At 44.8% G+C, this 22,804-nt stretch overlaps 1 protein-coding gene across 2 annotated transcripts in view; it reads left to right on the forward strand.

The window, feature by feature from the left end:
• Window positions 1-22,804, forward strand: part of ATPCL (ATP-citrate synthase) — a 77,983-nt gene that overhangs the window by 12,971 nt on the left and 42,208 nt on the right. For both annotated transcript variants that reach the window (XM_084595636.1, XM_084595637.1), the window contains exons 2-5: window positions 9,366-9,658; window positions 10,296-10,358; window positions 11,069-11,167; window positions 22,443-22,534. In XM_084595636.1, the coding sequence (XP_084451762.1) occupies window positions 9,383-9,658; window positions 10,296-10,358; window positions 11,069-11,167; window positions 22,443-22,534 (530 nt within the window). In that variant the 5' untranslated portion in view covers window positions 9,366-9,382. The remainder of the gene's footprint in view (window positions 1-9,365; window positions 9,659-10,295; window positions 10,359-11,068; window positions 11,168-22,442; window positions 22,535-22,804) is intronic.

Raw genomic sequence — 22,804 nt, forward strand, 5'->3', positions numbered from 1 at the left:
GCTCTAGTACAGTGTTGCCAATTTAGCTACTTTGTAGCTAGATTTAGCTACTTTTGGACCCAACTAGCTACCAAGAAAGTTAGTTTAGCTACGAGTAGCTGTTTTAGCTCCTTTCTTCAAAATCTAGCTATTTTGGTGAAATATAGCTTAAATCTGGCTACATTTCGGAAAATTACTATTCCGGCGCCAAAAATCTTTCCTAAGACGCTACACATGATGAAACTGACGTCAGGCACATAGCGCTATCTGGTAGGTCTTAAACAAGACGCAAACCAGACAAACTTGTGAGTGGTTGCGAGAAAGAAGGAAACACTTGAAAAGAGAGAGGAGGATGCAATACAAGGAGCCACTCCCCCCCCCCCCCCTCCCCACGTCCCACTTCCCCATCCCCCGGACACCAGTGCCGCCGCGACATTAGGCCGGCATAACCCGTGTCCGGTTCCCCTCCCCCCCTTGAATATCCCAAAGATACCTACCTACCTACCTACTTAGGTATGCCTCGCCGCTTCTGGCCTTCTTCCTACATGGAGCTTGCTCCATGTGCATCGAAGTCGTGCTCGCGGTACACTATTGTACATGTGTGTACGCATTCATATTACTGAAACTCTTAACGTTCCCTGCGCGGCGACCATAAGGCGCCTGGGATCGACTGTCTGATTCGACTCTCTTTGAGGATCATGCGCGGGCATCGCCGAGCGGATGAAAGAGGCCAAGAGGCCCACCGGTCCGAGTTACGCCGAGTCACGGACTGAAGATACGGACAGTCATTAAACCTTTCATAACTCTCCGTTCATAGGCCTCTGTGTACACGCAAAAAGTGGATAAAAGTCCATTCTTTACATGTTTACAGAGCAGTGATACATTCGCAGCTCGTCTTTTCTTAGCGCGCAAGCCTTAACGCTTTGCGAAAACTACGTCTGTCTAAATTATCGGAATCGAAACCTGAGCACATTTATCATTCGTAATTCGTTAGTTAGCACTTGTCATGCGTAGTTGCCTGCAGGAAACCATGTCTTGATAGCTGTGTTTAATTTTTATAATAATAGAGCTGCCAATAAATGCGTTATATATCCAAAATATAAAGTAAAAATTCTTAGGAGCAAATCTAGCTACTTTTGGCTCCTTACTAGATTTTTTAGCTACTTTTAGCTACTTTCACGCTGCCATCTAGCTACTTTTGCTCACCGACATTTGGCAACACTGCTCTAGTACCCGAGCATTCGTATCAAGTTTGGCGCTTCAGTACAATTGGCGTTGTCTTGCAAGTTCATCGGTGTCATCGAGGTAGTGGGATCTTCGGTGAGTGAGCATGCGCATGCCCGCCGCTGACATGCACGACGCTTCGTGGATGTCGGTTTTGTTTATAGGGTTTAACGACCTCGGACTGTGACAGAAGCCGTTGTGGAGGGCTTCGTCCACCACCTGGGGATATTTAACGTGCACATCGCACAGCACACGGACGCCACTCGGTTTCGCCTGCATCGAAAAGCGCCGCGGTGGCTCAGTGGTTCAGACGCTTGATCGGCTACTGTACCGAATTACCCGGGTTCGCACCCGACCACAGCGGCGGCGTTTCGATGGAGGCGCGAAACGGGAAGGCGTCCGTGTGTTGTGCGATGTCAGTGCATGTTAAGGATCCCTCAAATTTACTCGAAGCCCTACAATACGACACCTCTTTCTCTTTTTCCACTTTCACTCCCACCTTCCTCCGTTCTCTTTTTCCCGCGGTTCAGGTGTCTACGGAAAGCGTGACAGATACTTTTCTATAAAGGAATTTACATTAGAAATACAAACAAAAGCTTGTATGGTCTGCGCGGTGTCTATTCCCATGTCTTAACTAGTTACCCAGGTGACCTGAATTGATCCAAGTCCCTCCATTTCGGCGTCCGTCATACCTGACGTGTTGCTTCGGAACATTATTTTTACTTCATTTTCCCAGCCCTGATGGCGCGCTTGTGGTGTCCACCGATAGAGAACCGGCTTCTGCGTCTTTCCCGAAAACAAACTGTCATATCTCGATTCGCTTTGGGGCCACATGGCATGGGATAATTTAGTTTCTGTGCCTGCGGTCGCGCGCAACTGTCACAGTTAATGCAGGACGAGCTTTTCTACGGCGCTTCGGTTCTTCGCTTTGCCGCAAACACTCGCTGCGGCTACGCGCGGTGGCCGCGTGTTCTTTCCAGCAGTTGTAGCTGCGGTCTTGAGAGAACGTCTTGTTGGGCTAGCTGGTGTCTATTAAAATTAAAGGCGCCAAAACAACACTCTGTTCCATTCTTCTTTTCTTGTGTGTTGTTTTGGCGCCTTTGGTCGGTAGGCCTCAAGAGTGAAATATAATCTTTCAATGGCGGCGGCGAACTTTGCTTGGTCGGCGCGGTTTTCCATGCGCTTAAATGGTTATCCGATGAGAGACCGAGGCGAGTACCGTGGATTCGACCTCGCGTGTAACCGAAGTTCGGTCTGGGTTACAGCAGCTCTTACTCGATGTCCCCGGGTGACAAGGCGATCTTGTCGGTGTCGTAACCGATGTCCATTGGCCGCGTAGGTTCTCTGTGTGGGGTCAGCGGGCGCAGTCGTGTGCCTTCGAGAACTCCTCGGGTCTTTAGAAATATGAGCAGATACCGTGGCCTTGTGCGTTTTGCTTCGGTGTCGACGTATGACGTCTCTCGCTCGCTGACCACGGCGCTGTTATATAGATGCAATCGGTCCCAAAGTCCTTTCAGAAGCGGCGATTTTCATCTGCTGCCTCTTTGGTAGGAAGCAGATCGTTCTTTCGAGGACGTCTCCCCTGCAGCGCTCATGGTCGTGGCTATCGCCTTGCTTTTTGCTTTTTAGAGGAGGTTGTGCTTATGTTACTCGGAAAGGTTGTCCGCCGCCGTGTCAGTGGAAAGTTCCTAGTTTTGGCTGCTGTAGTAGTGTAAGTAGATTAGTTAAAAAACAATAGAAAGCGAGGAAATGATTTTGCCGGCTTCGTTAATTGCTGATTGCGGTAAGTGACGGCCGCTACAGCGTTTTTTTCGGCCTCCTCGGATATTACTGGAACTTTCACTTTACATCCTCCACAGTTTGCTGGTAATTCGTGCGAAATTTCGAAGCGGTTCGTTTTGTTGTAGCGAAAATTAACATTCCAATTTCATGGCCTCGATCGAGATTTCAACGGGCAATCGTGGGTGCTTGACGTCACTGCTGATGGGCAAAAGTTTGAGCTTCATTTCAGAAAAATGATGATTCCAGCCTAACTTACCGTCGCCAATTTAGCTATAGGTATCGTGGCCGTTTCCGGGACGTCATGGGTTGGTCTGTCATGACGTCACAGGCTGATCGACACCTACTTTCGCTTTTCCGTTTCTTGCTCTTTTAAAGGACCATAGACACCAAATTTTGGTGGCATTTTTTCTTCTTGTTAGTGATACATAAGTCATTCCTGTATATCGATCTGCACGCTGTTTTCGCCTACGACTACTAAATAATTTATAATTGAATTTTCTTTTCTCACCAGTTTCAGTTTTGACAGCCGAGCGATGGCTGCGACGTCACAATCACGTCTTCATGCGCATCATGAAAAAACAGCGATATAATCGCTCATTATTCACTTGTAGTGATTCCATTCTTGAGGCAGGCTGGCTTTGATTGCAGTGAATTCAAATTACACAGCAATGATTATATCGCCGTATTTTCATATCTCGCTCGGCTGTTGAAACCGGCGAGAAAAGAAATTCGATTATAAATTATTTAGCAGTCGTAGGCGAATGTGGCGTGGTTATCCGTGTACAGTAATGTTCTAGGCGTCATTAACCTAAAAATTAGGCGTCTATGGCCCTTTAAGATGCTTCTACTTGATATTTTGAGAAGCGCTGTGAAGAACGATTATATTTAAACTAATAATGACTTCATGTACCCTCGGAGCCAACGGTGAGTTCTATTAACGTTGCCCTGAGCTGCCGTTTAAGCACACGAACTGCGGCCATCGGAAATCAGAGGGAGGAGATATCATGGTGTGTTTATTGAATGGAAGGGAGTTTGGCCGGAAAGTTGAGCCTGCTACTCTTCATCTGGTAAGTGACGACGGGATCAGAAGAGGTGTTACATGAATATACAGATACGTGCTGTAATTTGTCTCACAAGTCCCGTATCGCAGAAGAAATGGCAAATAGCCCACATTGCCTGCAGAGCTCCAAGCGCCTCGTAATAAATCCTATTAGAGTTTTGCTATCTATCACAAAGTAGAGAAGAACGATAGAGAGACAGGTACCCTATTTACAAAACACAGAGTAAACGAGTTTACACTGCGCACGCGCAAGGAACTGCCAAGAATGCAACTTCATGTGCGAGTGACGTGTGCCGCGCGCGTATTACCGAGTAGCTGCACAATTGAGGCATGCAGCATGCGGGGCGTCAGTCCACCTGTGCTGCTCGATTATTTTCCAATCACTCGTGCCAAATTAAACCTCTGCGTCGATGGCACACTCGGCTTTGGCGATATTGTAAACGAACGGAGCCCAGTGAGGCATTGGAAAAGGGGAGGAGGACAAAACATCTTTATTTAGTCAGCGATGGGGCGGAACCCTCAGTCCAGGGTCCCGTTGGCCGTGGCTGCAGTAACAGCGCGGCGAGCCAGCCATTGCTGGCGCTCTGGGCAGGGGTTCTGCAGGGCGGCCTCCCAATCTTCCATGCAGGGGTGGAGGAGAGCTAGGGCTTAAAGAAGGGGTAACTTGGTACGCCCAAACCATGTGGCAGAGCGTTGCCCGCTCACCGCAGTGTGGGCAGTCAGGGGAATAAAGGGAGGGGTACCAGAGGTTTAGGAGAAATGGTGTAATAAAGGTATTCTTGATTTTTACTTGGGTCTATTTATCAAGCTTGCGTTGCCAGTTCTGTACTCTTGATACGTTTTGTTGGCACAAAGCTTCTTTTAAGGTTTAAGTTGCACGTCGGTCGACAACATTTGGCTGATTCGCGAGTAAAGAGAATGCGATAGCTAGCTTGCAGGGGATATCATTCAATTCTTTCGTCTACGCGGCATACGTGAGTGGTAAACAGTGTCGTCCTCTGGGTGACACTATCTTTTTCAGGTCAGAATACTCTAAAAAAACACACAAAGAAAAACGCAGATCTGAAGAATGCACACGGCGTCGTGTATTACTCCGCTCACCGACTTCAGCAGTAAACGGTCAATTTTTCCTATTAATGTTTGACTCTGTTTAACAGGCGAGAAGCATGAAATCATATTTTCTTCTAGTGGTAATTAGCAGAGCTTTTTTAAAGAAAAGCTTTTAACTTTGGGACACCTTTTTTCCACAGAGGAATTCCGTAATGCGGTCACTGTAAGCTTAAATGGACCGTGAAAGTATTTTGATCCTAATTAGTTCCGCTATGATAGAAATTTCGCTAAGAAAGCACCCGGCGAACCTCGCATGCCTTTTCAGTTGACACCTAGCTGTGATATCCATTTGAGCTCTGAGTGAGCTGGGAACCAACTGGGAATTGTTCTTTAAACCAGAAGGATTTTCACCTTGGGGATGCTGGTTTTAATAGTACGTTGACATCGCACTGCACGCTTTTTTGTTTTTCTTTTTTTCTCATGCGCGTGCTGTCGGCATGCTGTCGACAGCGTGGACGCGGCATTTCGTCAGGGACATGCCGAGAGGGTGGACCTCAAAGCACACTGTTTCCAAGGCATTCGTTTACGCCGCCTGAGGGCCAGTCGGATCCCGCCGACGCGAACGACTGCTGGGTCGCACTCCTCCACCTGCGGACTTTCCGGTCGTGGACTTTCCTCGTGGCCTTGCCCTTCCTGCAGCGGTGCGTCGGCCCCAACGGGGCTGCTCGGGGGAAGCCGCGTAAACAGCGTGCCTCCTCGCCACGCCCCTTTCGATCGAGGACGCCTCGTCAATTCTACCCGCGTGTGACGCCTTGTCCGCACGAATTATCTCGAGGACGCCTCAGTTCGATGCCCCTCCGGCGATGAAACACCGCCGGTGCCAAAAAACACGCTGGGATTTCACTCATTGAAAATCGCCTGTGCGGCACCTACAAGTCGCCATAGCGATTGTCTCTCACTCTCTCTCTGAACACCAGCTTCTGGAATGCTGCTCGCCACTCTGCCCATGTAATTCCAGACATGCTTTGCACTCGTTGCTGCAGTTGGAGACGTGCAAACAGCTGCTTCCCTTTTGGGAAGCAGCAATAATTAACTGCTGCAGTTGCACGCCTGCACACAACTTGTAGCCTGTGTGCTGACGGAAGCAAAAACCATGTTGGGACGCAGTTGTAGCAGGAATTACGACATGCACAAGGATTCCAGTGCAGAGAAGGGATGAGGAGGGCTAGCATCTCCTGCCTCATATCTGCAAATGCCTTGCTCTAATACCAAATTTCTCAACTCAACTGTCGCCAAAAGGATTATGACAACCATATAAAGAAAACTGGCTGATCAGGTCCCCTTCAGACTAATTTAAATCTTTTTCTTTGAACATCTCGTACCAACAATGTTCATTGGCCACTGCACCAGTGTGGTCCAGTGTGCTGAGTGGAACTGAAACGCTGTACACTTGTAATGCAGTCTGATCACTCCTTGCATGATTTGATTTCAAATTTTGTGGAAAAAAATATCTGATAGTGGGTCTATTTCTCAAGCTTGCGTGCCCAGTTTACTCTTGATACGTCCTGTTGGCACATGATTCTGGTCTCTTTTGGTCGTTTAAACGGTTCAAATAAGCTGCACGTCAGTCGACAACATTAGGCTGTTACGCAAGCTAAGAGAATGCTCGATTGTCTAAATTAAAGCTTGCAGGGAATAGCATTCAAATTTTTCCATCTCTCCATGTGGCGTATATGAGTGGTAAACCTGAAGAGAATTGTGTTTTTCGGCTTATTTGTCTTATACAATTGCTTTGTTAGGGAAGCTCATAGCTCGGAAGTACAGGGTCAGTTGCACTTAACCTGCGTATGGCTGTATGTGGCTGCGCACATGTGGAACACTATAGTGCATCGAGACAGGTTACAAACTCATGCAAAGTTGCATATGACATGGAGCACCATCTTGAAATCCTTCTTTGCCAATCTGCAGTTGATTCATGTGATTGGCTTCAATGCAGTTGCACTTTGAAGGTGAGTGGCCATGCAGAGCTGTGTTCACACTAAGTATGACCTACACTATACAGGTGCCATCAAGAGTAATTAGAAAGCAATAGTACCAGAAAATTCAATTTAATTTGTCCCTGCTTCATGCATCCTTGAAAAGATATGTGCAGTCTTCTTACAATGGTGCGAATTATACAGTTCGCCGAGTCTCCACCCATGCTTTCGATTTTGAGAAATTTTATTTTTTTTTCGACAGTCCCCTTCCATTTACTTTTATTGGCACATGTGCATAAGGGATGTTTTACAAATGAGAGGAGGAAGCAACGACTCTTAGTGAAAAATTGTAGAGGAATTGTTCTAGGACAAATTTTTCCAACCAAAATAATTAGAGGGCTGCCTGGCAAATGGGCCATAGCATAATGATTTTGAATGTTGAAACTAATCTTGAGAGTGAGCGCTTGTGGCAACACAGGGCATTCAACGTCTGCTGCTTTGGATGAGGGTGGCATTGATGAACACTTTCAAGGTTAGGTTACAGGCAACAATAATATCCAGGAAAGTAAAAGGTTGAGCAGCCGTCACTTTACCTCAGCTACAAAGAGCATCAGACGAGATATTCAGAAGTCGTAGGTCTGGTTCTCACCAGTGGCGTATTGTTATCTTTCTCCCCAAAATTATTACAGTACTAATTTAGGTCAATAGCAAAAAATGATTTAAAAACGACAGCAAAAAAGAAACAATCCCTTACACTTTCCTTGACCTCGCCCGCTGACTGTTGGTTTCTTTCATCCCTGTCGAGTGCATCACTAGGTTGGAATTTTGAAAACAGTGTGGATGGTAGTATGAACACCCTTCATTTTTAAGCAAATGAAGATGTTGAATGGAAGGGTTGTAGCTTACACCTCCATGTGGTGTAGGCAGCCTCGGTGAGCTTTCGTTGATGTTTTGTCTGGATTGTAGGGATCTTGGTAAAACACTTTCATGCTCTCAAGAGAAATATAAATGAAGCCTCCATTTGATTTAATGTAGTGTCCACTGAGACATAGTCTCCCTAAAGTTGTAGTATGCAGCAGTGATGCATTGATTAGATCTTGGAAGTGGCAGTGCAGTTTTTTGTTGTATTGTAAATCTTTTGCTCCGAACAAAAATAGGCAAATGTTTTTAAGTAGCAAGAGTAAGCATACCTGCAGTCCAAGAAAGCTTGCATTAAAGCAGTGGCTGGTGGTATGTGTTCAGCATTTGAATTCTGTTTTGAGTGGTAATGACTGTTTGGGCTGATTTGGACAATGATGGCTGTTGTGGTTGTGTGGGCAGTGATGACCTACAGGATACTGTTGCGCAGTCAATATTTGTGGCACAGGCTGAAGTTCTGGAGCAACAGCTTTGCACTGCATCTCTTATGAATAGCCAGCACATTGCCTGCAGGTTTTGCATTAGCCTGCACCAAGGTATATGTGCTGTGTAAAAGGTTGCATGACACATAAGGTGTGTACCTTTAGAGAGGTGTTACAAAATGGCAGTTTGTGCTTGTGGCAGCTAGCATTTTCTTGGCGGTAATTGGGAAAAAGACCAGCTGCTATGAGCATGTTACGATGTCCAGGTGGCTCTAGTGTGAAGGGGTCATCATCATCATGATCATCCAGACTACACTCGCTGCGGGGCAAGGGCCTCTCCCATACCCCTCTCATTAACCCGCTCTGCTCCTGTGCTACACCCATTTGATCCCTGCAAACATCCTAATCGCATCCGCCCGGCCTAACTTTCTTCTGACTATGCTTGCCTTCCCTTGGAATCCACTCTGCCACACTTAGGGATCATGAGTTATCTTGCCTTCGCACTGCAGGTCCTGCCCATGCCCTTTTCTTCTTGATTTCAACTAGAATATCATTAGCTCTAGTTTGTTCTTTGACCCATTTGGCAGACTTCCTGTCTCTTAACTTTACACACCGACCATTTTTTGTTTCATAGTTCTCTGCATGGTCCTCAACTTAAGTTGAACCCTTTTTTATTAGCCTCCAAGCAGGGGAACATAGAATCCATAACCGACGACTCCTGTTTCAGTAAACACGAAAAGTTAAAAGTGCGCATTTTCTTTTGGTGCAAGTACTGTTCTTCTTACTCATGAGATAGGCCTTCTATTGGAATGCACCGGTAGCAGTGGCATTCATTATTCTTGCAGGTGAAGTTGCTGTGCCTTTTATGTTTTCAGCCACGAGTGCTTTTTTCTTAGCCTGTATCCTTTTTCGTGCTGATGCGTTGACAGTGTTGCGTCTGTGGTGTGTGTGCAGTGGTGGCTGTATAGAAGATGTCAGCCAAGGCGATCAGTGAAGCTACGGGCAAGCGGCTGCTCAATGAGTACCTGGCACCCGGTGTTGCCACCCCGTGCCACTTTGCTGTGGTGAACCCAGACACTCGTTGGGACACTCTGCGTAGCAACCACCCCTGGCTGGCCTCCCAGAGGCTGGTGGTGAAGCCCGACCAGCTCATCAAGCGCCGGGGCAAGCTGGGCCTGATCCACGTCAACGCCGATCTCAACAGTGTCCAAGGGTGGGTCGACCAGCGCATGAGCAAAGAAATCGAGGTGCGTGATGCTGTCTTCCCTGGTGCCCAGCCGTGCTCTCATTGATTTTCTCAACCACCTCATGTGAAAAGAGCAATAGTGACAGTGTTTCTGTCAACCATGTGCAGCTCCTTGTGTTCTACTAGCTGGGTAGAAATGGCTGCCTGCAGTAGATTGCGCTTAGTTTCGACACTTGTTTTGCAAAGTCATAACTGCGTTGAGGCACATTGCTGTGTTACTCGCGATCTGTTGAAATTCCTACACTCACTCAATAATGTGCTTTTCTATTACCTTATAATAGTTCAGGCAGCATCATGATTTTAACCAGCGTCTGTCCTCATGTGTCTTAAGCAGGCAGTCTTCCTCTTTGAAAATTGCAGCTGAGCAAATGGCAAATGAGTTAAGTGTCTGTGAATTGCAGGCACACTTGAGCAGTGTGCGGGCTGCCAGTTGCACTTTTTTTCCGCTCGAGAGCTTGTGGCACAATTCAATACCAGTAGCTCTGTGTGGGCAGCAAAAATGTGTTGTGAAGAAACTCGATGTCAAACTGGCCCTCTTAATATACAAGAAGGGTAGCCCACTCTTAGGTTTATTGGCACTCTAACATAATTAGGCGTGTGTGTGGCTAATATTGCTACGGACACCCCTTGTATTGCAGGTTGGACGAGCCAAGGGACGCCTGCGGCACTTCATCATCGAACCTTTCGTCAAGCATGCTCAGGTGAGGGCTATTGTGGACTTAATTAGGAGAGGCACATTTGCGGTACATGTTTGGGGGGAGGGATTTGCTGGTCGCTTTTACTGGTATTCTTTTCCCGCGACTCCTTTTTCCCGGGAATCCACTCCCTTTTTTGGAACTCCCTTTCGTGGAATTCCCTTTCGTGGAATTCCCTTTTGTGGAACTCCCTTTCGTGGAACTCAGTTTTCTGGAACTCCATTTTCTGAAACCTGGGACTCATTTTCCTGGGATGCTCATTTTGCAAAACTTACTGGGACAGCTGGTGACACATCAGTTGGAGTTCACCACTTTCAGCGAAGCATCTTGCTCTGAACCGTTTTTCAGGGCATTGGCTTGCATTAATTTCTAGCATAAATGACATAGGCAAAATATTTTGGTTTACAATGCCTGCTGTAGCAGGGTTTCTCAGATGTCTCTTCAGCAGTGTGCATTGAATGTAATAAAGTAAGTGGAAGTACAGGCATTGTTTCTGCAGCACATGGCGCATACTTTGGAGCCAAGGCATCAACGTTTGTAGCTGTAATGAAATGTGCAAGGTCCTCTCTTGATATCTGGTAGTTCCACAAAGACACCTGCCCTGCTTGCAGCTCCCGTGGTTTTTAGCTCCCTCGAGTGCTTGGTAGCTGAAGAATTGATGAGCTGTATTTAACTTCCAAAGTGCCAGTCCCCTAATGGTGATTGTCTCCTTGCAGGATGAAGAGGCCTACGTATGCATCTACTCTCATCGCAACGGAGACACCATCCTCTTTCACCACGAGGGAGGTGTGGACATCGGCGATGTTGATGCAAAGGTGAGCGTGATGCTGCTGCTTATTAGGTAGGCTCCCTTCTACGAGGTGAGTAATGGCTAATGAGTTTATTGGAGTTGCTTTGTGGCATTGGTTGGATTGGCTTGTGACTATGGCCAACTATGCTTTGAAATGCAGCGACAGGGACAACAGGCACTCGCTTTGGCCCATGTTACTTAGTGCTTGTTCTTTAATACTGCCTGTGTAGTGTAGATCCTCTTCCATTTCCATTTGCCTTCACTCGTTGGTGCAAACAAATAAAGCAGAAAGAGGAGGTACTGTGGCTCTGTATTGCATGGTCCTTACAATGCACCGTTTGTAGGACTGCTTAGTGAAATTGACTGAACCGAGGTACGGAATTCGTAGAAGTACTGCATAACACTAAGGAAAACTCAGTTCACTTTATAATTCCAAATCTATTCAGAAAAACGGACTTGGGACAATTTGTGGATATTCTTGATGCTTGCCTGACAGAAAAAGGCTCATTTATAGGTGAGAAAGTTTGGAATAGTTGTGTTTGTTCAGTGATCCCTGGGGCTTCTTAGGGCAGTGCTTTATGAGGCTGATGTCTATAATGAGAAAGGGGGGACGCTAGTTTCATTTCTCTGCCATAACCCGAACGAGGTAAAGAAACATGTAAACGTTATTAGAACTCAAAACAACCGTGTACAATATCAAGTCCTTTGTGAGGCTTGTTTCTGATTAGCATGATACAATTCTGGTCAAGTTACAAGTATATGAAAGTAAGTTGACTGGTTTGAAAAAATAAGTGGATGTCATTGAAGCATCAGGGGGAACTGAATAAACTGGAAAACTGAGAAAAGATCTTAATCAGCTTGAGCGGTATGGATGATGCCAGAACTTGAAAATACATGGCTTGGCTTTCACGAAGGATGGGGACTTCTATTGGCAAGGTAAGCAGCATTGGTTCCAAGTTGGGCTTGCACAGTCTTACTGCAAAGGATGTTGATGCCGTGCAAGCTTCCAGCCAAAATAGAAAAGACTAAACCGACTCTTGTGCAGTTTCTGTTCAGAACAACCAAAGGAAGGGTTCCAGAAAAAGGGCGACTTTGAAGAAAAAGAAACTCAGACATGTGGTTCTGTGAAATCCTCACAGCAGCAAATAGGAAGTGGTATTGGCTAATGAAAACAAAGGCAGAGGATAAGGACTATGAGTTCACTTGGGTGAGAGATGGAAAGCTTTGTCAGGAAGCATGAAGGGGAAGATGCAGTTAAGATTGAAACAGAAGATGATCTATCCAAAATAGAATAGAAGTTAAGTCACAAGGTGGGCATCAAATGTCCGAAATGAATGGCCAAAGTGAGAACCAGTACTACAGTCGGAAGAGGTTCTGGGAGTCCGTGAGTAATCGTATTCACAACAAGCAATGTTTCTTTGGTTTTCACATGAATGCCAGAAGCCTCGACTTCTCGACTCTGAGTTTCAAGTTCAGTGTCCTGGCATATACTGAAACGGGGTTTAGTGCAAATAATTTTGTTCTTATGTTGAGGCTTATAACTGCTTGTCTGCTTTGCGATTTAACCGATGGGATGGTGGTGTTGCTTTCCATTTCTGCATAGGCATATTCTACTACGAATTGGAAGAGTTCGCATAGTGGATGATGGTTGAGTCATTAGTGGTGGAGGGCAATGGTCTCCTCTTTGCTGTGCTGTACCGCTCACTTACAGGTCATGTCGGTAATTTTTTGCAGGTTGTAGAAAATATCCTAGACCAGAGTTTATTGTTAAAAATGCCGGTGTTATTAACAGGAGGTTCAGATAACAATCTTTTGCTTGAAAGCTGTCAAAAATGTGATTTACTGGATGACTTCCATTCTTACGGCTGTCAGAATGTAATACAGTCACCAACACGAATTAGTCTTGAAAGAAGTACACTATTAGGCTATTAGGCTTGCGTTTCACAAACTATTCCAGTGAGCAGATCTTTTCAGGTGTGCTGCTAAGCGGTATCAGCGATCACTTGCCAATATTTTGTGTTGTGCTGTGCTCTTACACTCACACTTTTGGTCAACAAAATAAACATGAAGTTAAGGCAGCAAGAAAAATAAACGACTGTAACGTACAGAAGTTCCAAGAGATTGTAGCCAGCACTTACTGGACTGAAATAGAGAAACGAAAGTAGATAGGTGTACAACAAGTTCATTAATGTATTTAAAATTATTTACGACAACTAATTTCTGCTAGAAGCACATAAGAAGCACCGTAAAATTAGGAAGCTTTCTGTTTCTCATGAACGTTATAAAGAACTGAAGAACATGACAATTTTTTTGCCACATTTATCAAAATAAAAGTTGTAAACATGTTGGCAGCTTGCAAGCAGTTCCGAAACAAAAATTTTAAGCTAAAAAAAGCTAAGCGTGAGTAGTATGAAAATAAATTCACTACGGCTGCAGATAACCCTTCCCTGCTTTGGAAAACGTTTAAAGAACTACGGACCGGATCAAAAGCAAGCTATCCTCAATCATTCGTTATTTATGGTATATACCACTATCAGGAGCAGACCTAGCCAAAGAATTTAACTTGCATTTTCTGTGCTCAGCGTACAGTGCAACTGTGTCTAGACAATCAATGTGCAGCCTATAACATACTTTGTAATACTCCCACCATATTTCTTCACCCAACATGCCCAAATGAGATAGTCAGTATATCTTCACTAAAAGCAGATACTTATGCAGAGCTGACGAGATAAGCATAGAGCTGATAAAAAGTGTAGCAGAAGTTATATGTCACCCACTTTCCCATATTTTCAGCCTCATTTTATTGACTGGCGAATTTCACCTGCTTATGAAAACCGAAAAAGTTGTGGCATTACACAAAAATAAAACAGTAAGCAACCTCAGTAACTACAGGCCTATTTCAGCCCTTCCTATACTTTCAAAAATACCTGAACATGTGAAAAATAGCAGATCAGTTAGTCACTTAGCGAAGAACAAGGCTATTGTTCTCAAACAATTTGGTTTTCAGAAGCTATAATCTACAGAGCAGGCACTTTTGCATGTAAAAGACTAAATAATTCAAAATTTCGAAAAACAGGTTTTTACAGTTTGAGTGTTTTTGAGCCTCAAGAAAGCCTTCGATTCAAATAAGCATAATGTCTTGCTCAAAAAGTTACCCTGGTATGGTTTTAGAGGTGTTGCATATGCGGTAAATCAAAACTACTTCAGCACACGTAAGCAGTTCGTTTCCTTACATGACTGTCGCTCTGAGTGTCTTGTCCTAAACTGTGGTGGGCATCCTCAGAGGTCAATCTTGGGTCTAACATTATTTCTTCTTTATATCAATCTCATAGTGAACATCCCAAATACACCATACAGTACTATATGGAGACAACACGAGCGTTTTCTTCTTTGGGAAAAACATCAAAGATGCATTTAGCACAACTAATAGCTGGATGGATCACCTCAAAGGTTGGTTAAATGCAAACAAATTGTAATTAAACTATGATAAATCAAAGTGTGTTATATTATGACCTAAGCAAAAGCAGCTGACATGTAACTACGATTTGAAATTTTGGGGCGGTGTATTGGAAGCAATACCTGCATCAAATATTTGGGCATGTGGTTTAATGAGCTTCTTTTTGGTCAAAGCACGTTGAATCACCTCGAGCAGATATTCACAAAGGGATAGGAATGATAAATATGTTCAAGCACTTTATTCCATCAAGCCTGAAAAAGCAACTGTCTAATACACTTGCGTCTCCAGTATTCGCTTTTGGTCTGGGGCACCACCATCAAAAGAAACCTTGAATCACTTTTCAGTCTACAAAAACAAGTTTTAAGATCAATCTGTAATTTGAGCTTCCTATTGCATTCTACGTCTTCTTTAATAAACTCAGAATAGTTTCTGTAGAATGCCTATTTTTGCATAAATTATCTCTTCAAGCATTTCGTCTCGGACAGACCGACAAGGAGCACTTAGATCTTTGCCACAAAAGAAGCGCCGTACAACTTGAGACATGAAACGGTTTCTTTACCACTTATATGTACCAACTATGGAGCACAGGCTATGGTTTTTTAGTTCGAAGTGTCTAAAGGTACGTCCGACGTATCCATTCGATTCTCGTAAAGATATGGCGGACGTCGATATACAGGCTCATGGCTATATGCACGTCGAACGCCGCTTGCTACGCGTGAATGAATCTTATCCTCTATGATATCAGCTAGCCGCGACTCTCGATGAGGTGCTACGAAGAGTGCATCCGTTCTAACAAATCACGGTCTTCACTTAGGGTTGTGTACGGCAAGCATCGCTGTCACGCACATAGCTGCAGGCGATGCTACGTAAGCTCACGCACATTCACGAGCAGCTTTCGCTTCGCACTAAACTATCACCTCGATCTGCCCGTAATGCGAGCGAGCTATTCCTAGCATTTACGCTGCCTTAGGTCCTGCATCGACCTCCGAAGATCTAGCGTCGGCACAATTGCACACACACACCTCGCCGTGCAGAACATTCGGCAGTCCAAAGTATGTATGTGAAATGGCATTATGCTCGTTCCTCACATCCAGACCGAGGAAACTGTAAACAGGATGTTTCTAGCTGAATTCTTCGTTTAAATTCTACCCCAGAGTCGTGGCAGAAGACATGCCGAATCTACTAGAGGCCTGCGCTGCTACTGCGGCGAGCTGCACATCGACTCGTCGAGGCGAAGACCTACTGCACCGCACCGCAAGAGTGCACAACCGGAAAGCCGGAAGCGCGAATGATCCGAATTCCCTGTGAACGGCAATGTTCTTTGGTATTTAGGGGAAGACTAGACTAAAGTGCTTAGCCTGCATCTTTTTCTTGTCGTTGAATTTTGCGTACATGTAGTTTAAACCCCCGCATGCTCGAGGTTAGCGTGACCCGACTGAACGGCCGCGCAGCTTTGAAACGATCGGGGTCGATATGCATATGCATCGCCGGACTTAGGTACGCGGTAGAAAATGTGCGCTGCACATTTCGTTGCAGAAGCTGACTCTTGGAATTTTGCAGAGTGTGCCATGCAAGTGATCGTTGCTACAACCACGCATCTATGTTCCCACGGCTGGCCTACCCCGAGGCGCATAAATGTTCAACCGTGGATGTATCAATAATCGAAGAGAGGACGGATTTTCACAATATTGGGCGCGAAATCGATAGCTACCAGTGCTCAGTGTTAGAGAAATTCTGCCTTGATCATGCACAATTCAGTGTTTCAGGTGTGGTCACTAGCTATAAGTTTGAACAGTTCGCCTTTCAAGTCAGCGGCGCCAGCGATGGACCGGCGGAGCGATTTTCCACGCTACACCGCTGTCCTGCTAGAAAGCCCACCTAGGCAGCGTTTGACATTCAGCTGCTTTTTGTGGGCCCCGTAATTGAAAGCAACACCTTCAGAAACGCATTAAATGTTCAGAAATGTATTCTTTTCAACAGTTTCACTCCAGGCTGTCAAAGCAGGCGGTTGTTGATAAAACATTTGAGCACTCCAGTCTTTAGAAGTCTGTAGAATCGCCTTCAGTTTGTAAAATTATTGGAATAGGTCACTTTCCGATCGCTGGGACATAGACCCTCATGACAGCGCTGTCACGTGAATAAGGACCACACCAGACCGAAAGCTTGTCTCATATAACATAGCTAACCAAGGTATACCTTACAGCATTGTGTTGATTTTTATGGTGCATAAGCGACTAATGCTGCCATGCACCAAGAACAAGGTTTAATGTATTTATTTTGTGTGTAACGACTAAAATGTTCTTTAGGATTTAGCTTGTTTAGGAACATTTCAGGAAAACAAAAATGCAGGAAATTTGCACGTCTCTCCTAGGATCATGCTGGGATGGAAAGGGATCTGTTGCAAAATTGTACAAAATGTTTCCTCTTATTTTCTCGACTCTGGCGCACGTGTAAGATATGGTTTATTGTTAGTTCATCTCCACACTCCTTGCATATTGGTTTGTCCTCTTTCATAAGTATTGAGCTGTGTGTGAGGTGTGGGTATGTGTTTCGTGAAGATGTCCTAAAATGGCCTCCATGCTGCGTTTTTGGTTACTGCATGATTTCCATTCCTTAATGACAGGTTTGACAAGTATAGTTTCTAGTTTATTTCAGTGTTTCAAAAATCCTGCCATTTCCCTCTCACTTTTCTTTGTACAAGCTTCTTGGTATCTTCATGCAGCATATTCACCCTCTGTAATTTAGCATTGCGTCAAGGTAACCTGGTTATTTTTTTTCATCACCTTTCAAGACAACTGTCCCGATTTCATAAAGTGTAGGGTTTCTGACGACAGGAACTCCTTGGAAGTCATAGAAATAAATGAGATCCACAATCATGAGCTATCTAGGGTATGCATATACATGTCCATCGCTCCGTGGAATGGTGTCAGTACGCTGTTAGAACATGTCTTGTGGTAACAACAACCATTGTCTGAGGTGGTCCTTTAATGGGCATTGAAATGCTATGTAACTACAGGTACTGATAGAACTCTTGATCATGTTATGTGATGATGCGATTCTTGCATGCATATAGGTATACATTTCAGAATCTGCAGTGCACCACTTGACCATTTGCCACCAGTTTGTGTGAAAATGTATTTTTCATGCATGTTAACCAGTATTTAACAGATGACCCCTGTGTACAAGCCAAAAGTGCCACGAGCCAAATGTCATGAGGCCACACGACATGGCAGGAGCTGTTAAGTCAAGTTTACAGTTATATTTGAAATATGTTCTGCGAGGTTTCAGCTCCAATTAAGAAAGGTTGAGGCTTACAGAGGTCTATGCCAGGTTGTCTATCACCTAACCGGGCAGCCTACGACCGTATGCTAATGAGTATGTCTGAGATAACAGAGACATGAATTAAGGAATTAGTAATTATGTTTGTAGCAAAGGGCATGTAAATTAACGGGAATCCACAGTGGGATCCGCAGACAAGAACCATTAACGCTGGCGCACCATCCCCTTACAGGTGGAGATTAGGAGTCTCCCTAATTTTTTTTCTGCTCAAAGCTTGTCATTTCCTCCGTTCTTCCAGATGAGGAAGATGTGAAAATGATAGCATCGAAAATTCCAGAGACCATCGTTAACAAGGATGCTGATCCCAACAGCGTAAAAAGGATCTTCAGAAAAGATGGGTGACTAGTAATGCTGGCAACAGTTGAAGCTAAGTGGAAAGGCATGAAATTGAAATGCAACATATGCAGAGATATGTTGTGAGACGACCAGTCTGTGGTGTGCGACATCTGTCTCCATTAGTTTTATCAAGTGATTGGCCAAAGCAGATGGGGCTTGTGGTTTTGTGATAAGTGCAGTGTAGTAGCATAGATGTAACCTTGCCCATTAATAACTGGAGTGGAGTAAGTGCATTGTTTTGTTTTTGTAAGATGTTCATGGTTTCCATGCAAACATTATGAGAAATTTTTTTCCTAGAGAATGTTTGCTGAAATGTGAATATAATGTGTAATAAAACTAGTGTTTTCTTGCTATTTACTTTTCCTTGTATACATTAGTTCTGTGAAGAAAACCACCGGCTAGAAGGAAATGTAATAGCATGCATTTTGATACTTGGCCCCGTTGTGTTGGCTCAGTAGTTAGAGTGCTTGGCTGCTGAACCGAAAGGTGCAGATTTGGTTCCAGCCACAGCAGGGGCGTTTCAATAGAGGCGAAACAATAGGCCGTCATGCACCGTGCAGTGTCAGTGCATGTAAAAGAACCCCAGGTGGTCGAAATTTACCGGAGCCCTCAACTATTGTGTTCCTCATAGCCGTAGTTATTTTGGGATGCTAAACTAGATATATATCACATCATACTCCAAGTAAGATGCTATGTCAGTTAATGATACACTAAATGATCAATTTTTTTCTGCATGGTACAGCAGCTGTTGTACAATTTTACTTTAGCCTTCATGAAGAATATCACACTGGCTCCACATGGCCTTCTGTTGACCCTTGATATGCGTCACAATCACACACCCGAGTATGTATTTGTCTAAGGGCACCTATGCATGCAAGAAGGGGACCGTTACTTTCCATTTGTCAGAACTGAAATGCACGATCCACATCATTTCTGTAATTCAACTGCCTGCTATTTGAACTGTCCAGCATTGATGCAAGTTTCAAGGAACTGCAATTAGCAAATTAATCCAAGCAGGAAACCATGCCAAGAACTGCTTCGGTTTCATCTTTAACAGCTGTTTGAGAACTAAAATTAGCCAAATGTTGCAAAACATAGATGAGAGGTTACAAAATCTAAAGAACAATGCAGCCTACCTGTGGCATGTAGGGTTTCACATCCTAAAGTGACATATGTAGTTATGAAAAATACCGTAGTGGAGAGCTCCAGACTAATTTGACTGCCCGGGCTTTGTACTTTGCGTTGATATCTTGCAGGAAACAGAAGCATTTGCATTTCACCTGCGCCAAAGTGCGACTGCCATCACTGGCATTAAACATCACGACCTTGGGGCAAGTAGCCAAACTTGCCACTAAGATGTCGCAGCGTCTACGTGCATGCTATACACGTCAACCTTTCTAGCATTAAAGCTGTCACATGCATGGCAGATATTCATCTTCAGCTTTGGACTGACAAGTTTAAAAGTGTACTATTTGTGTTTGTCTAGCATGAAAAACAAAGGAAACTAAGGAAAAACGAAAAAAAAAATATGAACATATGTTGAAAAAGCACTAGTCATTGACACATAAAGCATATTCGTTCCTTTATTATGATAAAGTGGCCTTCAACAATAGTACAAAGCCTGAACATTTAGGAAGGTGCTGTGCCAGGCAGCTATTTTACAGAATCCTGAACCATTTCACCTGTAGTAATGCGCATCCCGGCGGTGTGGGCTGGGCACTTATTTTTCGGTCCACTCCAACATGCGAAAACTGCATCATGTGCATTCCCATTTTCCGAGTTTTGAGCTCTGTAGTGCAGGCTAACAAATTGTCGATGACTTATTTTCGTCTGATTGTTGCACAGCGCGTGTAAATAAATTACCACTGCACCTAATAAACACTGACATGCACGTGCAACATCGCCGATCATAAACGGACACACTGATGTCCGTCCGGACATCGGCGCACTCATCACAGCACTCTAGTAGGACGTAATCCGTACATCACAGAATCTCACGGTAAGCACAAACCACACCTCCAACAAACACGAATGACGCGATGCTTGGTCTAGAGACACGCCGGCGGCACCCAGCTTTTTCAAACGTTGGCTTTTTCAGCGCCGCTTGTATATGTACTACGTAGAACTTGCAGCAACAAACCTCAATGCGAGCAGAAAGCGATGCGTTACGTGACGCATCTCATCACAAATGGAAGTGAGGAAACTTTGAAGAATCAAAACTAAATAACTACATAACGACCGTCGTAGACGTTAATCCACATGATAACGAGGACCAAATGGCCGCGGGCTGGCCGTCAACACCGCGATTACATGCGCTTGCGCTCTGGTCGTGCTTGCCACCCTGCCGCGGTCCAACTCATGTAAACCTATCATCATGCCATCACGTAGTATATCACCCATTTTAGGCACTATATTCCTGCCACTGTACTATTCTTTGTAATTTCACATTTCACGCATGCAGTATCATACATCTTGCACCTCGCACGTACACCTCATACCAACTTCGATTTGGCTACATATGGCTACCATGTTGTTGCTACAACCACATCTGGGGATCTCGGATCCGTCCGGCTTTCCTGACGGATCCCAAGGCCCATATCGGAGAAAAATGCGTTGGGTCCGTCGGAAGAACCCTACCGATCGGGTCCGTCCGCCGTACCTCTGAAAAATATTTCCCGGATCCGTCCGTCGTATCCCGAAGAAAAACGCACCGGGTCCGTCGGACGTACCTTTAAGACCATCGATCGGGTCCGTCGGACGTACCTTTAGCCACAGCCTTTTTAGTTACCTACCTTATTAAACAAGCACCGGAGTATACTAGAGAAGCTGGATACATGTCGTTCTATTGTGAGTTTTAAAATGCTCGTAAAAAATTATTTTTTCCAAACTTTTCTACATAACATCCTCATATGTGTCATTATATTGTCTGTAAAAGTCTTGGCAAAGACTTCTGTTTATTTTTTTTTCTGATTGATTGTTTGTTCACAGCATGCTCAGAAGCTGTAAATTTGTATTCACTCTTTGAATGAAAGTGCTACTTATTGGGCTGTTGTAGTCTTTGGAGTGTATAAATGGTTAGTGTTGTTGCCCTTGTCAGGCAAAAAAAATATTGCCTTTTGCCTCAACACCTGAGACTCCTGTATGTCTCAAATCAGCAACTGTGAATTGAGTGAAAGGTAAATCTGCCTTTGTACTGTTAAAATCTGGTGTATGTGCCGGGGGGGAAAATAGGCGGTGGGTGACGTTGCATTGTAAAAGCTGATTTGAACAGAAATATTATTCATTTTTGCTGCATGGCAACCAGTGTTGATAAGTTTAGTTTAGTTTACAGTTGGTAAAGACGATAAAGATGGTGAAAAAGTTGATAGTGAGTGCCAGTGTTGTCTTCCTTTTTTGTCCTTCATCTCTGCACTGTTGTTATTGCGGAAGCAATACTACTCTAGGTTTCGAGCCTTCAGCGTAGCGCGGCGGTAGCCACATCTTACTCATGTGACGCCGTGACGTCACTCCACATGACACTAGGGTGAGAGCTGGGCTACCAACTCAAGCTGTCGGCATAGCGCAGTGGTTTACACATGTGACACTGTGACGTTACACCCCACATGATACAAAAGCGAGAGATGGGCTCCCAACTCAGGTTGGCGTGGCACGGTCGGAGCCGCGGGTCAGTTGGCTGGAGCTGCCAACTTGGGTCTCTCGTTTCACATGGGACGGTTATGTCAAAATCAGCCTGCTAGGACCCTGGCATTCACGTTACTCCTATAGGCCACCAAGGCACGTTCATACCGGTTGGTTAAAGCGGGGCTTTATGTGTGGGCTGAGGAAGAAGAAAAAGAGAAGAACGCTTGGTCACCCGCAGCTAATGCTTTCGCTCAATATTTGGTTCAGCAGCGTTGAACTCCTGTAATTTTTGTTTTTTCCCTTCAGTATGCACCAACTAGCTCAACTCACCATTTTGTTGGTTTACAAGGTTTACCGTCCTAAATCGACTTGGTCCATCAGGGGCGCCTTAGCGGAAGGCTCCAAAAGTTTCGACCACCTGGGTACCTTTACCATGCTCTGATAAGTGACCGTACTTCTAAGTGTGGAGGGTTGTGGGAGCTTGTAAGATGTGCTGCTGCCCTCCTTGCTGATGTTGTGATGGCAGCATTTGTATGTGTGTGTGCAGGCCCTGCGCCTGGAGGTTCCCATTGATCACAAGCCAGGGGCAGAGGAGGTCACCAAAGCCCTGCTCACCCACTTGCCACAGGACAAGCGCACGTACGCTCACAACTTGATACATAGTAGCAGTGGGAAATTTGTTCACTTGAATATCCAGTCCACTCGTAGGTCTTCATTGCAGTTTGAAAGGTTGTAATTCACAGTAACACCCATAGACTGCTACGGTCACAGTACCTTGGCAGCTCCACTGCAACCTTCAAGATGGTTGACGCAGATGAATGTTTCTCACCTTCTGACACCCTAAGAGCATTGCTAGGTTCTAACAATTCCGTGTCTAGCTCTCATGCATGTGTGCCTTAGCTTTCCTTG

The sequence above is a fragment of the Amblyomma maculatum genome, chromosome 2 (assembly GCF_055883805.1).
Source record: "Amblyomma maculatum isolate TAMU_Amacu chromosome 2, ASM5588380v1, whole genome shotgun sequence".
Taxonomy (NCBI): Eukaryota; Metazoa; Arthropoda; class Arachnida; order Ixodida; family Ixodidae; genus Amblyomma; species Amblyomma maculatum.